Source organism: Xenopus laevis, chromosome 3L (assembly GCF_017654675.1).
Source record: "Xenopus laevis strain J_2021 chromosome 3L, Xenopus_laevis_v10.1, whole genome shotgun sequence".
Classification (NCBI taxonomy): domain Eukaryota; kingdom Metazoa; phylum Chordata; class Amphibia; order Anura; family Pipidae; genus Xenopus; species Xenopus laevis.
This window is the reverse complement of record NC_054375.1, coordinates 80225550-80241878: the sequence shown is the minus strand read 5'-3', so window position 1 is coordinate 80241878 and position 16329 is coordinate 80225550. Positions and strand designations below refer to the sequence as shown.

General features: G+C 34.7%; 1 protein-coding gene across 4 annotated transcripts in view; it reads left to right on the top strand.

Moving 5' to 3' along the window:
* The window catches only part of LOC108711168 (TBC1 domain family member 22A), a 297560-nt gene that overhangs the window by 201954 nt on the left and 79277 nt on the right, over positions 1-16329 (top strand). The window contains exon 12 of one of the 4 annotated variants that reach the window (XM_041586438.1): positions 10366-10659. The exons of 2 other annotated variants lie outside the window; for them this stretch is intronic. In XM_041586438.1, coding sequence (XP_041442372.1) covers positions 10366-10644 — 279 coding nt within the window. In that variant the 3' untranslated portion in view covers positions 10645-10659. Of the gene's footprint in view, positions 1-3413; positions 3706-10365; positions 10660-16329 lie in introns of those variants that run through there. One more of the 4 variants, XM_018252620.2, reaches the window with a different exon arrangement.

Genomic DNA, 16329 nt, shown 5'->3' with positions numbered 1-16329 from the left:
ATGCCTGTACTTACTGGGATAATCCCTCCCCTGCTTCCTTCAGAAGGACCCTCCCCAGACCTTAAAAAGGCCAACCATACCCACGTACCAGCTTCTAAAATACCTGTAAAGGATGGGCCGTACTGACATGGAGTTCATAAAGGAAAGGAACATCACATTAATATGATATAATCCTCCCTTTTCCCTAGTTGAACTCCATGTCAGTATTTACCGGAATGTAGCAAAATAATCTTTCCTAATGGGAGGGTAATAGGCTTTTAACAGGAACCTACTATCCGTAATGGCATAACACTGAAGAGAGAGCCCACAATAATACAACTTACAGAAGTGAACATAGAGAATGTGAAAACCCCAGAAATAAGAAGTTTACACGGATAAGAATAATCTTACAGTAGAGACTTTATACTACAGAATGAGAGGTGTTAGCAAACTGTCAGAGTGAGGAACAAGTGAGTCCAATAGCATCAGCCAACAGCTTGATACTCACATAAGAGAGAGATTTGAAGACATCCATGCACATGGTGACCTCAAACAAAGTTTGAAATACTACTCCCCTACTCACCAGGAAGCATCCATCACAAGTATGCCAAGTTTCAGTGCAGATCGCAAGGTGCCTGTAAGAAACACTTGGTAGGTGTGAGCACCTCAAAAACAGACCCTTTGTAGGTATAACCCATTTAATATATTCCCAAAAGTATATGGCATACAATGCACTATGAGGCACACATGAGGTATATACCAGGAATGGACAGAGCTGTATACTCTTCTTCTTTCTTTCTGTCGCAGTTAGAACTTGTAACACTATCAGTCAAGTGATCAGTGAGAGAGCACCCAAAACTTCACAATATGGTGCCTCTATAAAAAAGTTTGAGCCTTGATGAAACTTACCTACCACAGGGAGAAATATTGCCATGTGAAATAAATGCATTCCTTTGCTTAACTGAATAAGCTTTATCTAATCACAAGGGCATTGCATTTATGTAATAAGACGTTCAGATGCAGATGTACTAGACACAGATAAAACCAAGCCACAAAAACATCTTATGCATAGTGTAGATCAGCTGCTGCTTAAGCAAGCATATATAAGAGCCTAGCAGCCACCCAGCCCAGGTAGCTTTATCCATTATAGCTACTAGCGTCAAGTGAGAAATAGCTAGATCTGCCTGCAGAACAGAATAGGAACCCATCCCTTATCTCCTTCTCATTATGCCATGCTGTATCAGGCCCATAAAAAGCCACCATATTGCAGGACACCAGGTTCATATCCCAGACAAGCAGGCCTCCATTGCTGGGAGTTGCACAGCCAGGAATCATCTGATTATATTCAGCTAGTGCATGCACAGGTAGGTTACCAAATGTTACACTGAGGCAAATTTGCTAATTGGTGCTGGTGCCTCCTGCAAGGGCCCAAGTCAGCAGCCATTTCTAGCTGAAAGGCTATAGAGTAAACATTTTTTTTAAAAAATAACTCAAACTTAGGAAAGTCTGTTGAGGGAGGCAGCTGGTCATGCACCTTCCCTCCATTGAATAAAATATATATATATATATATATATATATATATATATATATATATATATATATATATATATATCCCATGCACTGGGAACAAGGAAAAGTAACAGGAGGTAGTAAATATTTAGGTCCCTAACTAATTACACAGTGACTGACTAAACACTAGCTGCCACCTCCCATGCCCATCTGTAAAAATAAAAGGGGGTGTAAGGCCACATACACCACTGCCACTGGATGCCTTTTGAAAGGCACATGCATGAGTGAGACAAGAGCTTCACAGCAATACAGGAAGGCAACTGAAACACAGACAGACATGGGATAACAAACACTGCACACTATTGCCCTACCTGATTCAAAAGCTGAAACCCAGAAGACTCAAAGATATGAGGTAATGTGCTAGGGAACAAAAAGGTCCAATGGACCAAAAACACTTGATGCCTATGGGGCCGAAGGCTTTCCCAAGGTTAAAAAGAAAATTTTGCATCCAATAGGAGCAAAAGCAGAAGGACCAAAAATATGCCAGTAGATGAGTGTGGTTGGCCTTCTAAAGGCTTGGGGAGGGTCATTTACATGTGAGCAGGGGGGAGGGACTATCCTGGTAAGTACTGACATGGAGTTCAACAAGGGAAAATTGTCGACACTGTTACCTTAAGGAGACTTGCTTGTGTCATATCTTTATTATATACAGAAGTGTATATTTGATTTATATGTTGTGTGGTGTATTTAAGAATGTTATGTGATTTACAGCTTAGATGGTATCAGGACACAACAGATACAAGCTTTAGTGACACCCTATTTAGCACACAGTTGTTAAGTCCCCTCCCCTTTGACCAAGAGCATCTGAGAATCCAGGCCTTCCTGCCTCTGAACTGCCTTTTCCACCTTCCATTGTCCTGATTATTGAATGGACTGCCTCAGGAATCCATGCCCTACTCCCCAAGACTCAGAACCTGACACATGTACCTATGCTCAGTCTTTAGGTTTGTACAACAGGCTAAGTTAGTCAGAGAGTCCTGAGAGTTCCTGCGGTGAGGACATAGATGCCAGACCTAATGGAAGGTTGAGTATCAGGGAGGCAGTGAAAATATTTGTTATACATTCTATGTAGTATAACTTGTTTTATGTGTATTATTTCTGTAGATATGTGTTCAATATTGATTGAACTATCTTTCGTTAAAGAACCCTTATAACCAGTAATACTTATGTACATGTGTATATGAGAATATACATATTTACATAAATATATCCTTGGTCAACAAAAATAGTATCCAAAGCATTTGACATTTTCATCCAGTAGGATACAAGTAGAGAACAGTCTTTGTTTTATATATGTATTAAGTTACCTTTTTCTAATGTGCATCTGGTTCAGAAATGTTTTGCATTTATATAATGTAATCTAACTGGGTTTTAATAAGCCCTATAAAAATATATATCTGAATTATGTTAAATTCCCATTTATGCCTATTCACCTCTAGAGAATCAGAGTGCCCATCCTGAAGTAGTTTAGCATACAGTACTGAGATCAGCCCCTTTGTATTGCCTTTATTAATATACGCATGAAATGGGTGTGTGATGATTTTAATTTTCCATTCAGTTTAACTGTTATAATTCAGTCTACATCAAATAAACATTGCTTATTTTCTGCCAACAGGAATGTATACAGTATTTAGTGGCATAAAATAATTCTTAAATTGTTTTAATTTCAAAACTTTTAAGGTCCTATTCATCAGTTAAACTTACTAAATATCTCGTTTTAATGTATATACCCATTTACTGTAAAAAGCTGCACAATATATTGACATTTATTAATGAAAATGTCAGATTATCAAATCTTATACTTTTGATCTTAAATGGATCTTCTGCAATATAACATTATTTTTTTTCTTTTTGTCACATTTAGGTCTTTAGGGATTACATTGTTTTTCTATGAAATATATGCTTTCCTCTATTATTTAACATGATGGTATCAGATGTGTCAACCTTTTACCTTGTAACAAAACAAAAAGTTAAATAATTAATTTAGTTTGTGTTGCAGATATCTTGCTACTCCTGAATCAAACAGGAGACTCCCACACCCTGCCTATTGATATCTGCTTTTCCAATTGGCTTCATAGCAAGTACTTTCTCTGGTTGTTTGTTACTAGTGATGGGCGAATTTGACGTTTTTGATGCCGGCACCCGTTTTTTGACGCCGTTTTTTTCCGATGCCGGAGAGCATTTTTTTTTGACGCCGGCGAATTTTTCCGGCAAATTTTTGCAGGCGTTTTGTGAATTTATTCGCTGCCGGCGAATCGCGCAAATTTGCCGGGAATTTGCGCCTGGCGAATAAATTCGCCCATCACTATTTGTTACTAAAACATGTATGGTCAGTCACCCTTGGATAGTGGCTTCTATTGTGCATATAAAACACAGGTTGATTGTAGCTGCAGGATAAGCACCTGCTTGGGAATTCCATAAATATAATATTTGGGAACTGAGCAAATCATGCTCCCATTCAACTATTTTCCTGTTAAAAAGAAAAATTTAAATTGACTGTGATGAGGAATCCCAATGGCTTAAACAATGACAAATGTCAAAATGTATTCATAGAACTGACTAGTTGGGCCTATTGCAACAACGTTCAAATGTCTATGAATCCTGCAATTGTCCCAGATAACCTGATTTAACCTGTAACTGTAATTCCAACTAAATGGGTTGTTTACATAGACAGAACCTTCAACCCATCACAATGTTTAGTTAAATGAAATTATTACTGAAATTGATTATTCATACAAATGCAATGTTCAGTTAAGTGGCTGTTGAATGAAATGTTTGGTAAATGTCTGACTGTGAAAAAGTACAGTAGGTGAAATTGAATATTTGTTGACATAGAATAACAATATGGAATAAGTAGTATTAATGTACAGCTAAGCAGAATGTTTAGTGATGTTTAATGTTAACATAAATGGAATGGTTACTGAGATGGACAGTGCATCTAACTAAGGTGTGGAATGTCCAGCTAAAAATCCTACTGAAATGAATTGTTCATGTGATGGTACTTTTGAACTAATCTGAAATGTATTTTTAGCTAAGTTGACTGCTTGTGCTAAAAATAAAGAATTTTGAATAATCTTTTAAAAAATACACATTTTTGATCTTTATCGAGAGAAAAAAAAGTAGAAAATGCTAATGTAAACTTGGTATCGGAAAGCTTGTGAGATCATTTAGAAATCAATGGGAGCTGTCCTTAGCAAAATGTAAACTATTTATCCAATTCAAGTTTTTTACATTTTTTTAAAAATGATTTTGAAATGTTTGATTTTTTCACAGTTTTATTTAATTTATGGGGCACATTTACCGCAAATACTTCGATCAAACGATCGCAGGAAAAATCTAACAATTCTAAGGATTTTAATCCATCAATCGAACGATTTTCCTTCGATCAAAAAAATCTAGGAAAGCCTATGGGGACCTTCCCCATAGGCTAACATTGGTGCTCGGTAGGTTTTAGGTGGCGAAGTAGGTGGTCGAAGTTTTTTTAAAGAGACAGTACTTCGACTATCGAATGGTCGAATAGTTGAACGATTTTTACTTTGATTTGTTCGATTCGAAGTCAAAGTTGTAGTCAAAGGTCGAAGTAGCCAAAAAAATACTTCGAAATTCAAAGTATTTTTTAGTCTAATCCTTCACTTGAGCTAAGTAAATGTGCTCCTATATGTTCAGATTTTTAATAAATAAGGTAACATTTGGGTTAATTTGAAGAAGAACATTTTTAAAATTACATTACAAATGTAATTTGCAGCTAAATGGAGTGTTCATTTAAAGCAATTTTTACTGAAATAGATTGTTTATGTAAGCAAATGGAATGCCCGGTTGAAAAGAATGACTCACGGCCTCATGAAATTTGCTCTACTGCAGATGAAAAACTTCCCAAACTTGCCATTCCCTTTCCCAACATATGAATAATTGCATGTAAAATACATTGCATGCTGTGATCCAGTGTAATCGTGAAAAAATGCTGAATAAGACATTTTCCTGTGATTAAGCCAGAGTGCTGCAAGTAATGTGTTACAGTAATTCAAATGTTGGTGAAGGGAAATGTATTTACTGTAGATTTGTCACTCTTAGTAATGCAGATTTCCTGTACTGGAGAAAAATCTCCATGTGTGCAATTGCACTAATAGAGGTGACTAGTGGAATGTTTAGTAAAATAAAATGCACAGTGGAATGCTTAATTAAGCATATTATTGTCTTCTATGAAGATAACAATTATTAAGATTTATTATGATAATGCAGAATAAACTGAACTTTCAGCTAATTGGAATTGTAAATGATGTATAAGTTTTAGCTATTGCAATAAATTGGTTTGTTTAAATTAATTAAATGCTGAGCTAAACTCAATGTTTTGTTTAACTGAAAAGAATGATTGGTAACAAAATAGTAAGTTAAACCTTATGTTTAGAGAAATGGAATGTTCAGTTTAACAGAATATTTAATGAAACTGACCAGTTAAATAAAAGCTGGGTGTTTATTACAGTGGGTTGTTCAATGGATTGGTGTTTGTAAACTGAAATATAATGCTCAGTCTTAAAGAATGTTCAGGTTTAGATAAAATTATGTTCAACTAAGTGGAATGTGTAGTGAAATTGAATGTTCAGATGAACAGATTGAAATTTACTGTATATGTAAATGCAGTGTTCAAGTAAATGAAATATTTTGCTAAATGGAAAGCTTAGTGAAGTAAAATATTTAGGTAAAATGAATTTTTAGTACTGAATGCTCATCTTAATAAAGTGTTTAATTCAATATGTACTGAAAGTGAATGTTAAGCAATACAGAAATGTTTAGTAAAGTGAAATGTTTGTTTTAAAATAATGTTTACTCAAATACAATGATCTGGAAAGTAAAATATGTACGTAAATAGTGTGTTTGGGTAATCAAAGTCATATAAAATGTTCTGCTAAAAATTGTAGTGGAAGGTAGTGGAAAGTAAGTGGAAGGTTCAGTTAGGTGAAATTGAGTGTACACCTTAATAAATTAAATAATAATAATTTAGAAAACTGAAATGTTAACGTAACACCATAAGGATCAGTGTGAAACAAGTTGTTCAGACTTTTAAGATTGTTAGTACAGTTAACAGTGATAATTATTTGCTATTTAAAGGAGTAGTTGACTATAAAATGTATATGTTCTATATATATAATATGTTAATACTGTAAGTTATATACTGTATGGCAGCTGGTGCTTAATTACCTGTAATAAAATTACCTGAGAAAGAAAGTACTTAAATGATTGTATTCGATTTGAAAGATACCTTTTATTCAACTAATTTGATAAACTCACCTAAAAACACTTATAGTGGTTATTCAACAAAGGTCGAGCTGAAGAGATTAGTGAGGTTTTTCAAGCGAAAGCCACCAAAAAAAACCTAATCATGAAGGCTACAAACATATTCATATGGTTGAAGGGACCTCTGCCATCTACTGTACATGAACTCAGCGGTTTTAGCAGGAGTATTTTGGGATTGAAACTATTTCCAGCTTAGGGGTATAATATATCTCAAAAAAGTCTTTTTTTTTTACCCGAAAAATACTGAAAAATACCCTTGATAACTCAAATTTTTCTGGTTAAATAAAACTTGACTTATGATAAACTTATGCAACATCATGTATCACATGTGGTTGTATCAGAAGACATGCCATTTTAGCACAATTATCAGTATTACATATAAGGCTAATCCATAAGAATATTATATGTTCAATGAACCAATATGATATGTGCACAATATAAACTTCTATATATCTATTAATCCACATTTCCAGTTACCGAATTATATATATTGCAAGTAGTCATAGCAGAGTTTTGTCTTCATTGTAAAAAGCTTATCCGTGTTAACATTGCATCAGTATATTTAGCCTGTAAGAAGTTTGTGGTGATCAGTATTTTAAAGAAAGTAACTTAAGTGGGTTGGTGCAACTACCATTTTAAATTAATTTATAGTCAATAATATTCTTTAGTAAAATGCAAAAAAAAAAAAATCAAAAACATTGTTGAAATTTCTGATCTATTTGACATGCATAGCCAAGTACCCTTAAAGGACAAGAAAAGCAAAGCTCAATTTTTATATACCTTACCCTTTCTCATTGACATTGAATGTAGATTTTGTGGTTAATCTTTCTCTGGGATATGTGATTGAACATTTTTAAAGGAAACTTGGAAGGGAACACATGAGAGTGACAGACTTTCAATGAATTTAAAGACTGATTGCAGCTCTCTTTTTTTGTCCTTGTATTGAACACCATTGTTGACGACTGTAGCAGTATACAGTATTTTACTCTGCTTTTCATAAAACTAGCATGGCAATAGATCTTTTATTTTGCATCCACAGAGTGTTATTTTAGGTTAACTAACAAAACACCAGTTAATACTAAAAACTAATACTAAACTAATACTAAAAACTCACCATCCATTTCTCTAAATGTGATATATACAGTGTTTGTTTATGTACTGTATAAGTATGTACCAACTTTACATGTTGTTTGGGAGTGATCATGGACCCTTTCTTGTATTTAAAATCCCCAAATAAAAAGTAGTTCAAAAACATTTTTTGCAGCTTTATACTCAGTAGGTAATTGCTTTAAGATCCGTGTGATGTGAGATACAAACTTATAACTGACCAACAGGATTTATTCAGGGCATCTTTCGCACATCCTCTTTGCCTGCCTTTTAATAATGGTGACATACATATTTTTTTCATCATGTTCCATTCATGAACTTATAGCTTGGTTCCATTGTGACTTAATAATGCATTTATTGATGCCATCTTTATTGGATTTACAGGTAGCATGTACAAAACTTCAATTGATAGAGCAATAATTATTTATGTGCAGGGCCAGTAAATTGTCCTCATTTGTTTTCGTTTAGATGATTCTTATTTATCTGTAGTTTACGTTTCCATCTCATAATAATAAATATGCTGCCATGCTACAATAATATTCTTCCCTTTGATTAAGGATAATTAAAAATCAGTCATTTCTGTCCCCAGGATTTATTTCACACCTTCTATTGCTCTACACTTAAATCAATTCCAAACAACCTCAAATTCAATTAATGTTCACTGACCAATTAAAAGTGGACACACAATCCAAAAAGGCAGTGTGTAGGCTAATAGAAGTAGTTAAAGGTTAGTTTGGGATTTCTCTGGAGGTACCATGTACTACACAGATGACAGACCCATTGGAAACATGATCATAAGAGAGACATAGGTAGATATAATGTTTGTTATTAGTGTGTCCATGCTTATATGGACCGAGAAGTAAAATGTGACTTTACATTGAATTCTATATTTTGCCTTGTTTATGCAAGAAATAAAAAAAGTCTTAATAAAAAGCAAAATATATGTTACTTAGTAGTCCTATTAATTAAACTAATGTTGAAAGAGGGAAGTATATTGACCCTTTAAGACTACTGGACAGTCTGCCTTTTGTTAGGAGAGTGAAAAAAGTTAAAGGGATTATGACAAAAAGAGACAGAAGTTTTTAAAATAGCATTGAATATTTTTGACTTCAACTAGTTAATTTGAAATATTTCATCAGACACATTTTTATAGCATTGTTTTAACTAAAATTAAGAAGTATCAATGCTTGAAAACATCATGCAGTTAGTTCAAACTGACCTGATGCAGTAGTGATCAGCACTACCATACCCATATAGGACACTTGTTGGACACCTGTCCCTCAGTCTCCAGGCATTCATATTTCATATTTTCATTAATGAAGACATGAATTAAGAAGAGACCAACAAACCACTGTTTGTACTAGTTGTTTGTCTGTGTAAGCTTCAAAAGTTTTTTAAAGATTGTGGAAGAAAATAATATAGTCTCTTGCGTAGATTGTTAATAAAATATACGGTATTGTTATGAACAGAGTTTTATAAATAATAAATTACAACTATACCAGATATGTTTTATTGATCTTGTCAGCCAACCCATTAGGTTTTCATTGTTTTTGTTGTTCTACAGTGTACATACCATTTTCCCCATTCCTTTATAAGTTATTGATATATTTTGGTATTTCTGCCCTTTATGTCCCATAAAAAAGAATGAATATCCTGTTTCAGCTATGGATGAGGATTTTTTTTTAAAAGTATTGCAATGATGCCACAATTTCCTGAAGAGGTGTAGGATCTATTATCTGGAATGCTTAGGACATGGGGTTTTCTTGATTACAGTTTCTGTAATACCATAAGTCTGCTAAAAATAATATAAACATGTTATAACCCCAATAGGATTGTTTTGCCACCAATATGGATTCATCCAGCTTAGTTAGGATTAAATACAAACTACTATTTTATTATTACAGAGAAACTCATGTTTACACATTTTTACTATCTGTTAATGTCTTTGTGAGATGGGCGTCTTGTAATTCAGAGGTTTCTGTTTACTGGGTTTCTTGCTAATGGATCCCATGCATGTACTTTGAAAACCTGTGCAGTCCAGACTAGGGGGAAAGTATGCAAGCAAGCAGTCCCCTGAGCACCAACAATTACAGGTAGACAACACATCTTTACATTTTCTTTTTTTTTTTTTTGCAAAAAGCATAGAGGTACAGTGGGCAAATCAGACTGATTCATCATAAGACTCCCAATAAAAGATAGGTAAACAACCATAAGACAGCAGACTTTCTATAAGAACCTTTTGAGACTTGTTAACTAGTGAATGATTTGTGATAACCAGTATCCTAAAGTTAACAATAAGTTTTTAACACTGTAAAATATATTTGCTTTTATTTTGTTTATAACAGACATGCTTCCTTTTGTGCTATGATTTACATAATGAACATTAAAGCCTAAGATGATTAATATTTCTCTTACAGTGTCGCATGAAAAAACAATACCGATTGTTTTTGTTTGAGATCAAGAAAATGCTATGCAACTTGTACTGGAGGAATTTTCTGGTCAATAAAAATGTCTACAGAAGGATTCAGTACTCATTATATATTGATGGTCACTTTACTAACGTTATAAAGCAATTTTATTGTAATTTGCACTTTGAGTTAGATGGGATGGAGGTTTTTTTGCCAGATGGCCACCATATAGATAGCTATAAACCTAGGGAGGATTGGTTTTACATCTTTTTGTTGAATCTTTGCTAACAGCTTGAAAATAAGCCACATGAATAAATGCATTAGTAGAGTTTTGCTTCTGTAGTTTTCTTGCAGATTAGGGTTTGCTATTTATCCTGGTTTACATACAACATTAAACAAACAAACGATTGCTGTATACACAAATGTGATTTCCATGTCAGATCTAAAACATATTTCCTTTTCTGCTTTCTTTGCTTTTTTTTTTTTATTTTTTTTTTTTTGCTTCTTTGATAATAAAATGGAGTTTGGTTTTTTTTAGAAAGGGCATGTAGTTAGTTGGCTGATCAGTCAGTTATAATATAGTTCAAACCTACTGGTATATTTGAATAAATTAGGTAATTAGCTGATATAGAGAGAAAGCTAAGGAGTCATTATGTAAATTAGATTAGTGCCTTCCCTGTTTATCTGAATGGAGAATTTCCTCTTGCAGAATGGACATATATAGAAATATACTTATAATATACCCTTGTAAAACTTGAATAGAATTGTCCGCTCCAAAGAAGAATAATAGTACACTAATTTGCAATAAACACGTTCAATTTTAAACTCCTCAGCAATTAATCCCCTGCATCACAAAATTGAACCAGAAATAAATAATTTACCACAGGACCAATCCTTATGCCTTACGCTGATATGGTCATATACTGTAGTAAGGTAACACATCACTATCAAAATTCTGAAGCATCAAAAACATGTAATAGGATTTGCTTCTTGTATCTTTCCTGCTTTTGAAGAATGATTTCACCTTTGCTTCACACCATGGAGTATGTGCATGTTTACCTACCAGAACAAAAATAGTTGATGGACTGTTGCTCATAGCAACTAGTAGAACTTTTTTGTGACATGATCCTGGGCTTTGTTTTTTTGTGTGAAAGCTAAATTGTTTTTTTAAAACAAGGTATTTGTCAGTTGTTTGTAAGATAGTAATGATATTATTGTCATTTGAGTTAGCAGAACCATTTCTCCATGTTGGCAGAGTGGAAAATATTTAATATAGACAACAAGAGAATGGTCTTAGAATCTGTTGGCTTCATTTACATATGTAAGGTTAAATTGTAAAACCGAGCCTGCATAAATGTTATTTATTACTTCTTTGCAAACTGTAAGAGTCCACCCAACCTGCTCTGATGAATTGTGTGCAGTTGTGCACATAGACACAAATGAACCCTGGACCTAGAAGTCATTTCAAGCCTCCTTTAGTGAGTTGCTTCCATTGCTGTGACTTGTAGCAAGTAGATTGCATTCTTATCCTGCAAGCTGGCATCGTTTGGAAACTAATGCTGTAGCAAAAATGCACTCCACAACTTTTATAGGCTTGAATTTGCATCCATAATGGGGAATAATGTGCAAGTTACAGTTGATGCTACCTAGAAGAAAAAGATATTCTTTTATCCACCATGGAGATTATTTTAAGAGCTGGGGCTTGCTGCTAGTGTTTAGATAAAATGTAATATAATAGTGCTGGGGTCTTTAAGGATATCAACCCAAAATATATTTTTTTGCCTAATAAAAGAAAACATAATTCTAAGCAATATGTATTCATTACAAATATTCTATGGTGTTTAAGTTATTTGTATTTTTGTTGCTTTTGAAAGCAGTGCAGGAGTATGTATTAGTGGGAGCACTTACCGGTCACCACTCAGCTCCGATGTGCTTCACATATGCTGTTAACCCCCAACAGCCAATGTCAGCAAGAAGTTCAAGTACCAGGGGAGACGATATTAGTCCATTAAAGGGTAACATTTATTACAAAAAGCATAAAAGTCATGTATTGCTTGCCTCAGACATATCGTAGGCTGCACGCTCAATGCGTTTCATGGCTGAATGTGATGTCACACCAAGTGAATATGGCAGCTGCTATCCTAAACAAACAGAGAGAGTTTTTAGAGCTGTTTACTCAAGTATGGTAAAGCGGAATAAATATAGTGTTATAGCTTGCACTATTGTGGCTAGTCTATTGTAGCAATTACACTTAATTTTAAGCACTAACAATTTTAATAAGTTCATATTGGAAAGTTGCTTACAATTGTGTTTTCTTTTAATCTGCAAAAAATTATTGTATCGGTTGACTTGTCCTTTAAATATATATATATATATATATATATATATATATATATATATATATATATATATATATATATATATATATATATATATATATATATATATAGTGTTTATGAAAAGTGTTCACCTTGTTTCATGTTTTATTATCATAGAACAGTATTTACATGATAACATAGTAAGTAAGGTTGAAAAAAGACACACGTCCATCAAGTTCAACCCTTTAGTTTTTTTTTTGTTTGTTTTTTTATCTGCCTAACTGCTAGTTGATCCAGAGGAAGGCAAAAAAAAAAGAAAACCCATCTGAAACCTCTCCAATTTGCCTCAGATGGGGAAAAAATCCTTTCTGACTCCAAAATGGCAAACTGACTAGTCCATGGATCAACTTGTACTATGCGCTATAACCCATAACCCTGTATTCCCTCACTTGCTAAAAAGCCATCCAACCCCTTCTTAAAGCTATCTAATGTATCAGCCAGTACAACTGATTCAGGGAGAGAATTCCACATCTTCACAGCTCTCACTGTAAAAAACCCCTTCCGAATATTTAGGCGGAACCTCTTTTCTTCTAATCAGAATGGGTGACCTCGTGTCAGCTGGAAAGACCTACTGTTAAATAAAGTATTAGAGAGATTATTATACGATCCCCTTATATATTTATACATAGTTATCATATCACCCCTTAAGCCCCTCTTCTCCAGCGTGAACATCCCCAATTTGGCCAGTCTTTCCTCATAGCTAAGATTTTCAATACCTTTCACCAGCTTAGTTGCCCTTCTCTGTACCCTCTCTAATACAATAATGTCCTGTTTGAGTGATGGAGACCAAAACCGTACGGCATATTCTAGATGGGGCCTTACAAGTGCTCTATACAGTGGGAGAATGACCCCCTCCTCCCGTGACTCTATGCCCCTTTTAATACAGCTCAAGACCTTATTTGCCCTTGATGCTGCCGACTGGCATTACTTGCTACAGCCAAGTTTATCATCTATAAGGACTCCAAGGTCCTTTTCCATAATGGATTTGCCTAGTGCAGTCCCATTAAGGGTATAAGTGGCTTGGATATTCTTACATCCCAGGTGCATGACTTTACATTTATCAACATTGAATCTCATTTGCCAGTTTGTCAAGATCGTGTTGCAAGGATGCCACATCCTGGATGGAATTAATCGGGCTGGATAGTTTTGTGTCATCTGCAAACACTGATACATTACTTACAATACCCTCCCCTAAGTCAATAATGAACAAGTTAAATAAAAGTGGACCCAATACTGAGCCCTGAGGGACCCCACTAAGAACCTTACTCCAAATGGAGAATGTACCATTAACAACCACCCTCTGTACCCGATCCTGTATCCAGTTTCCTATCCATGTGCAAAACGACTTCATTAAGTCTAACAGACCTTAGTTTAGAAAGCAGTCGTTTGTGGGGCACGGTATCAAACGCTTTGGCAAAATCCAAATAGATCACATCTACTTGCCCCCCACTGTCCAGCATCTTACTTACCTCATCATAAAAAGCAATCAAATTTGTCTGGCAAGACCTATCCTTCATAAATATGCTGATTGCTGCTCATAATGCCATTGACTAGGACAACATTTTGAATGTGATCCCTTAAGCCTTCAAATAATTTGCCCACCACAGATGTCAAATTTACTGGCCTATAATTGCCAGGCTGAGATCGTAATCCCTGTTTAAATATTGGAATAACATCATCTTTTCTCCAATCCATAGGCACCATATCAGATGAAAGTGAATCTGAGAAAATCAGAAATAGGGGCTGGTCGAAAAATGAACTAAGCTCTCTTAGAACCCGGGGGTGTATGCCATCAGGCTCTGGAGCCTTGTTTACATTCATTTTTATTAAAGCTTTATGAATCATATCCTGAGTCAGCCACTCACTAGATTGAGCTGAGCCATTAGTGCAGCTATAAAGTGAGCCTGGGAACTCAGACTCCTCTATTGTATACACTGAAGAAAATAACTGATTTAGCACATTTGCCTTTTCTGTATCTGTTACAACCATACTGGTACCATTATTTAATGGAGCAACACTCTCAACCTGCATCTTTTTACTAATAATATATTTAAAAAAACTTTTTAGGATTAGTTTTCACCTCCACCACAATTAACTCTTCATTTCCTTTCTTTGCCTCCCGGATTGCTGATTTACAACATTTATTACAGTGTTTATATTCATTAAATGCAGCTTCTGTCCCAACAGATTTGTAGTTTTTAAATGCCTTTCTCTTCTTTCCTATTAACTTCTTTACTTCTGTATTAAGCCACATAGGATGATTCTTAGAGCTTCTACATTTACTCCTTAAGGGAATAAATTGAGAACAGTAATGATTTAATATCATTTTAAATGACAACCATTTCTGTTCTGTGTTTTTAGCTGAAAACTTAATGCCCCAATCAATGCTCTGTAGGGCAGCCCTCAAGGCACTAAAATTAGCTTTTCCAAAATTCATGGTTTTTGTTGTCCCAGTATATATTTGTTTTTTGCACCAGATATTAAATGATATAACATTATGGTCACTATTACCCAGGGGTTCAATGACTTGCACATTTGCTATACGTTCTGGGTCATTTGAGATCACTGGATCCAGAATAGCATTTTTTCTGGTAGGCTCCTCAACAACCTGTGCCATAAAATTGTCATGCAACCAGTTTATAAACTTGTTCCCATTAACTGATCTGGCAGTACTGTTGCTCCAGTCAATATCTGGGTAATTAAATTAAATTTCTACTGTATTTCTCATGTATTTTTAAAATCAGAAATATAAATTACTTTTTTATGAAAACAGATCTCTGCAAAGTGATTGATATTACAGTGACCCCCTCCCTGAAACAAAATAACTGTTTGCATACAGTATGTATACACCCCCATCAAGTCAGTTTTGTAGATTTTTGAAGCACTTATTGTGGCAATGTCCTGGTGACCATTCCAGTACATTCATATTCTTGTTTATAAGCCATTCTTGTGTAATTTTAACGCGTAAAAATTTTAATGCACGTGCCGATTGTTGAGAGGCAACAATTTTTTTTTGACACTGGAATTGTCACCGCAGTTTGGCAAATTAATTTGCTTGCGGTAAAAAAATGAAAATTCGCCGCAAATTCGTGTCTGGTGAATTTTTGCGCCCATCGCTAATGATGTGTAGTGTGTGGCTTAAACCAAAAACAACGTTTTGATTTCATCAGACAATAGAATTTTCTTCCAGCTGACTTCAGAATCTCTCACATGCCTTCTGGCAAACTGTAGTGACTTTCTTTTTGCCATTCTCCCATAAACTGCGACAGGTGAAACACACGGGTAATAGTTGTTTGTGCATAGTCTCTCCATTCTCAGCCACTGAAGCTTATATATCCTTCAGAGTTCTCATAGGGCCTTTGTAGCCTCTTATCACTTGAACAGTCATTTGCTTTTGGTTGTGGCTTGTTCTTGCCAGATTTACAGCTGTGGCATACTATTTCCTTTGTGGAATTAACTGTGCCCAAATGGATATTCATTGACTTAGTTGTATCTATCCCCTACATCTGCTTTTCAATATACATAAAGTTTCTTGGATTGTTATTTTGTCTCCAAGATATAAATTATGCTTTGTTTCTGACTTACTTGCTCTTTC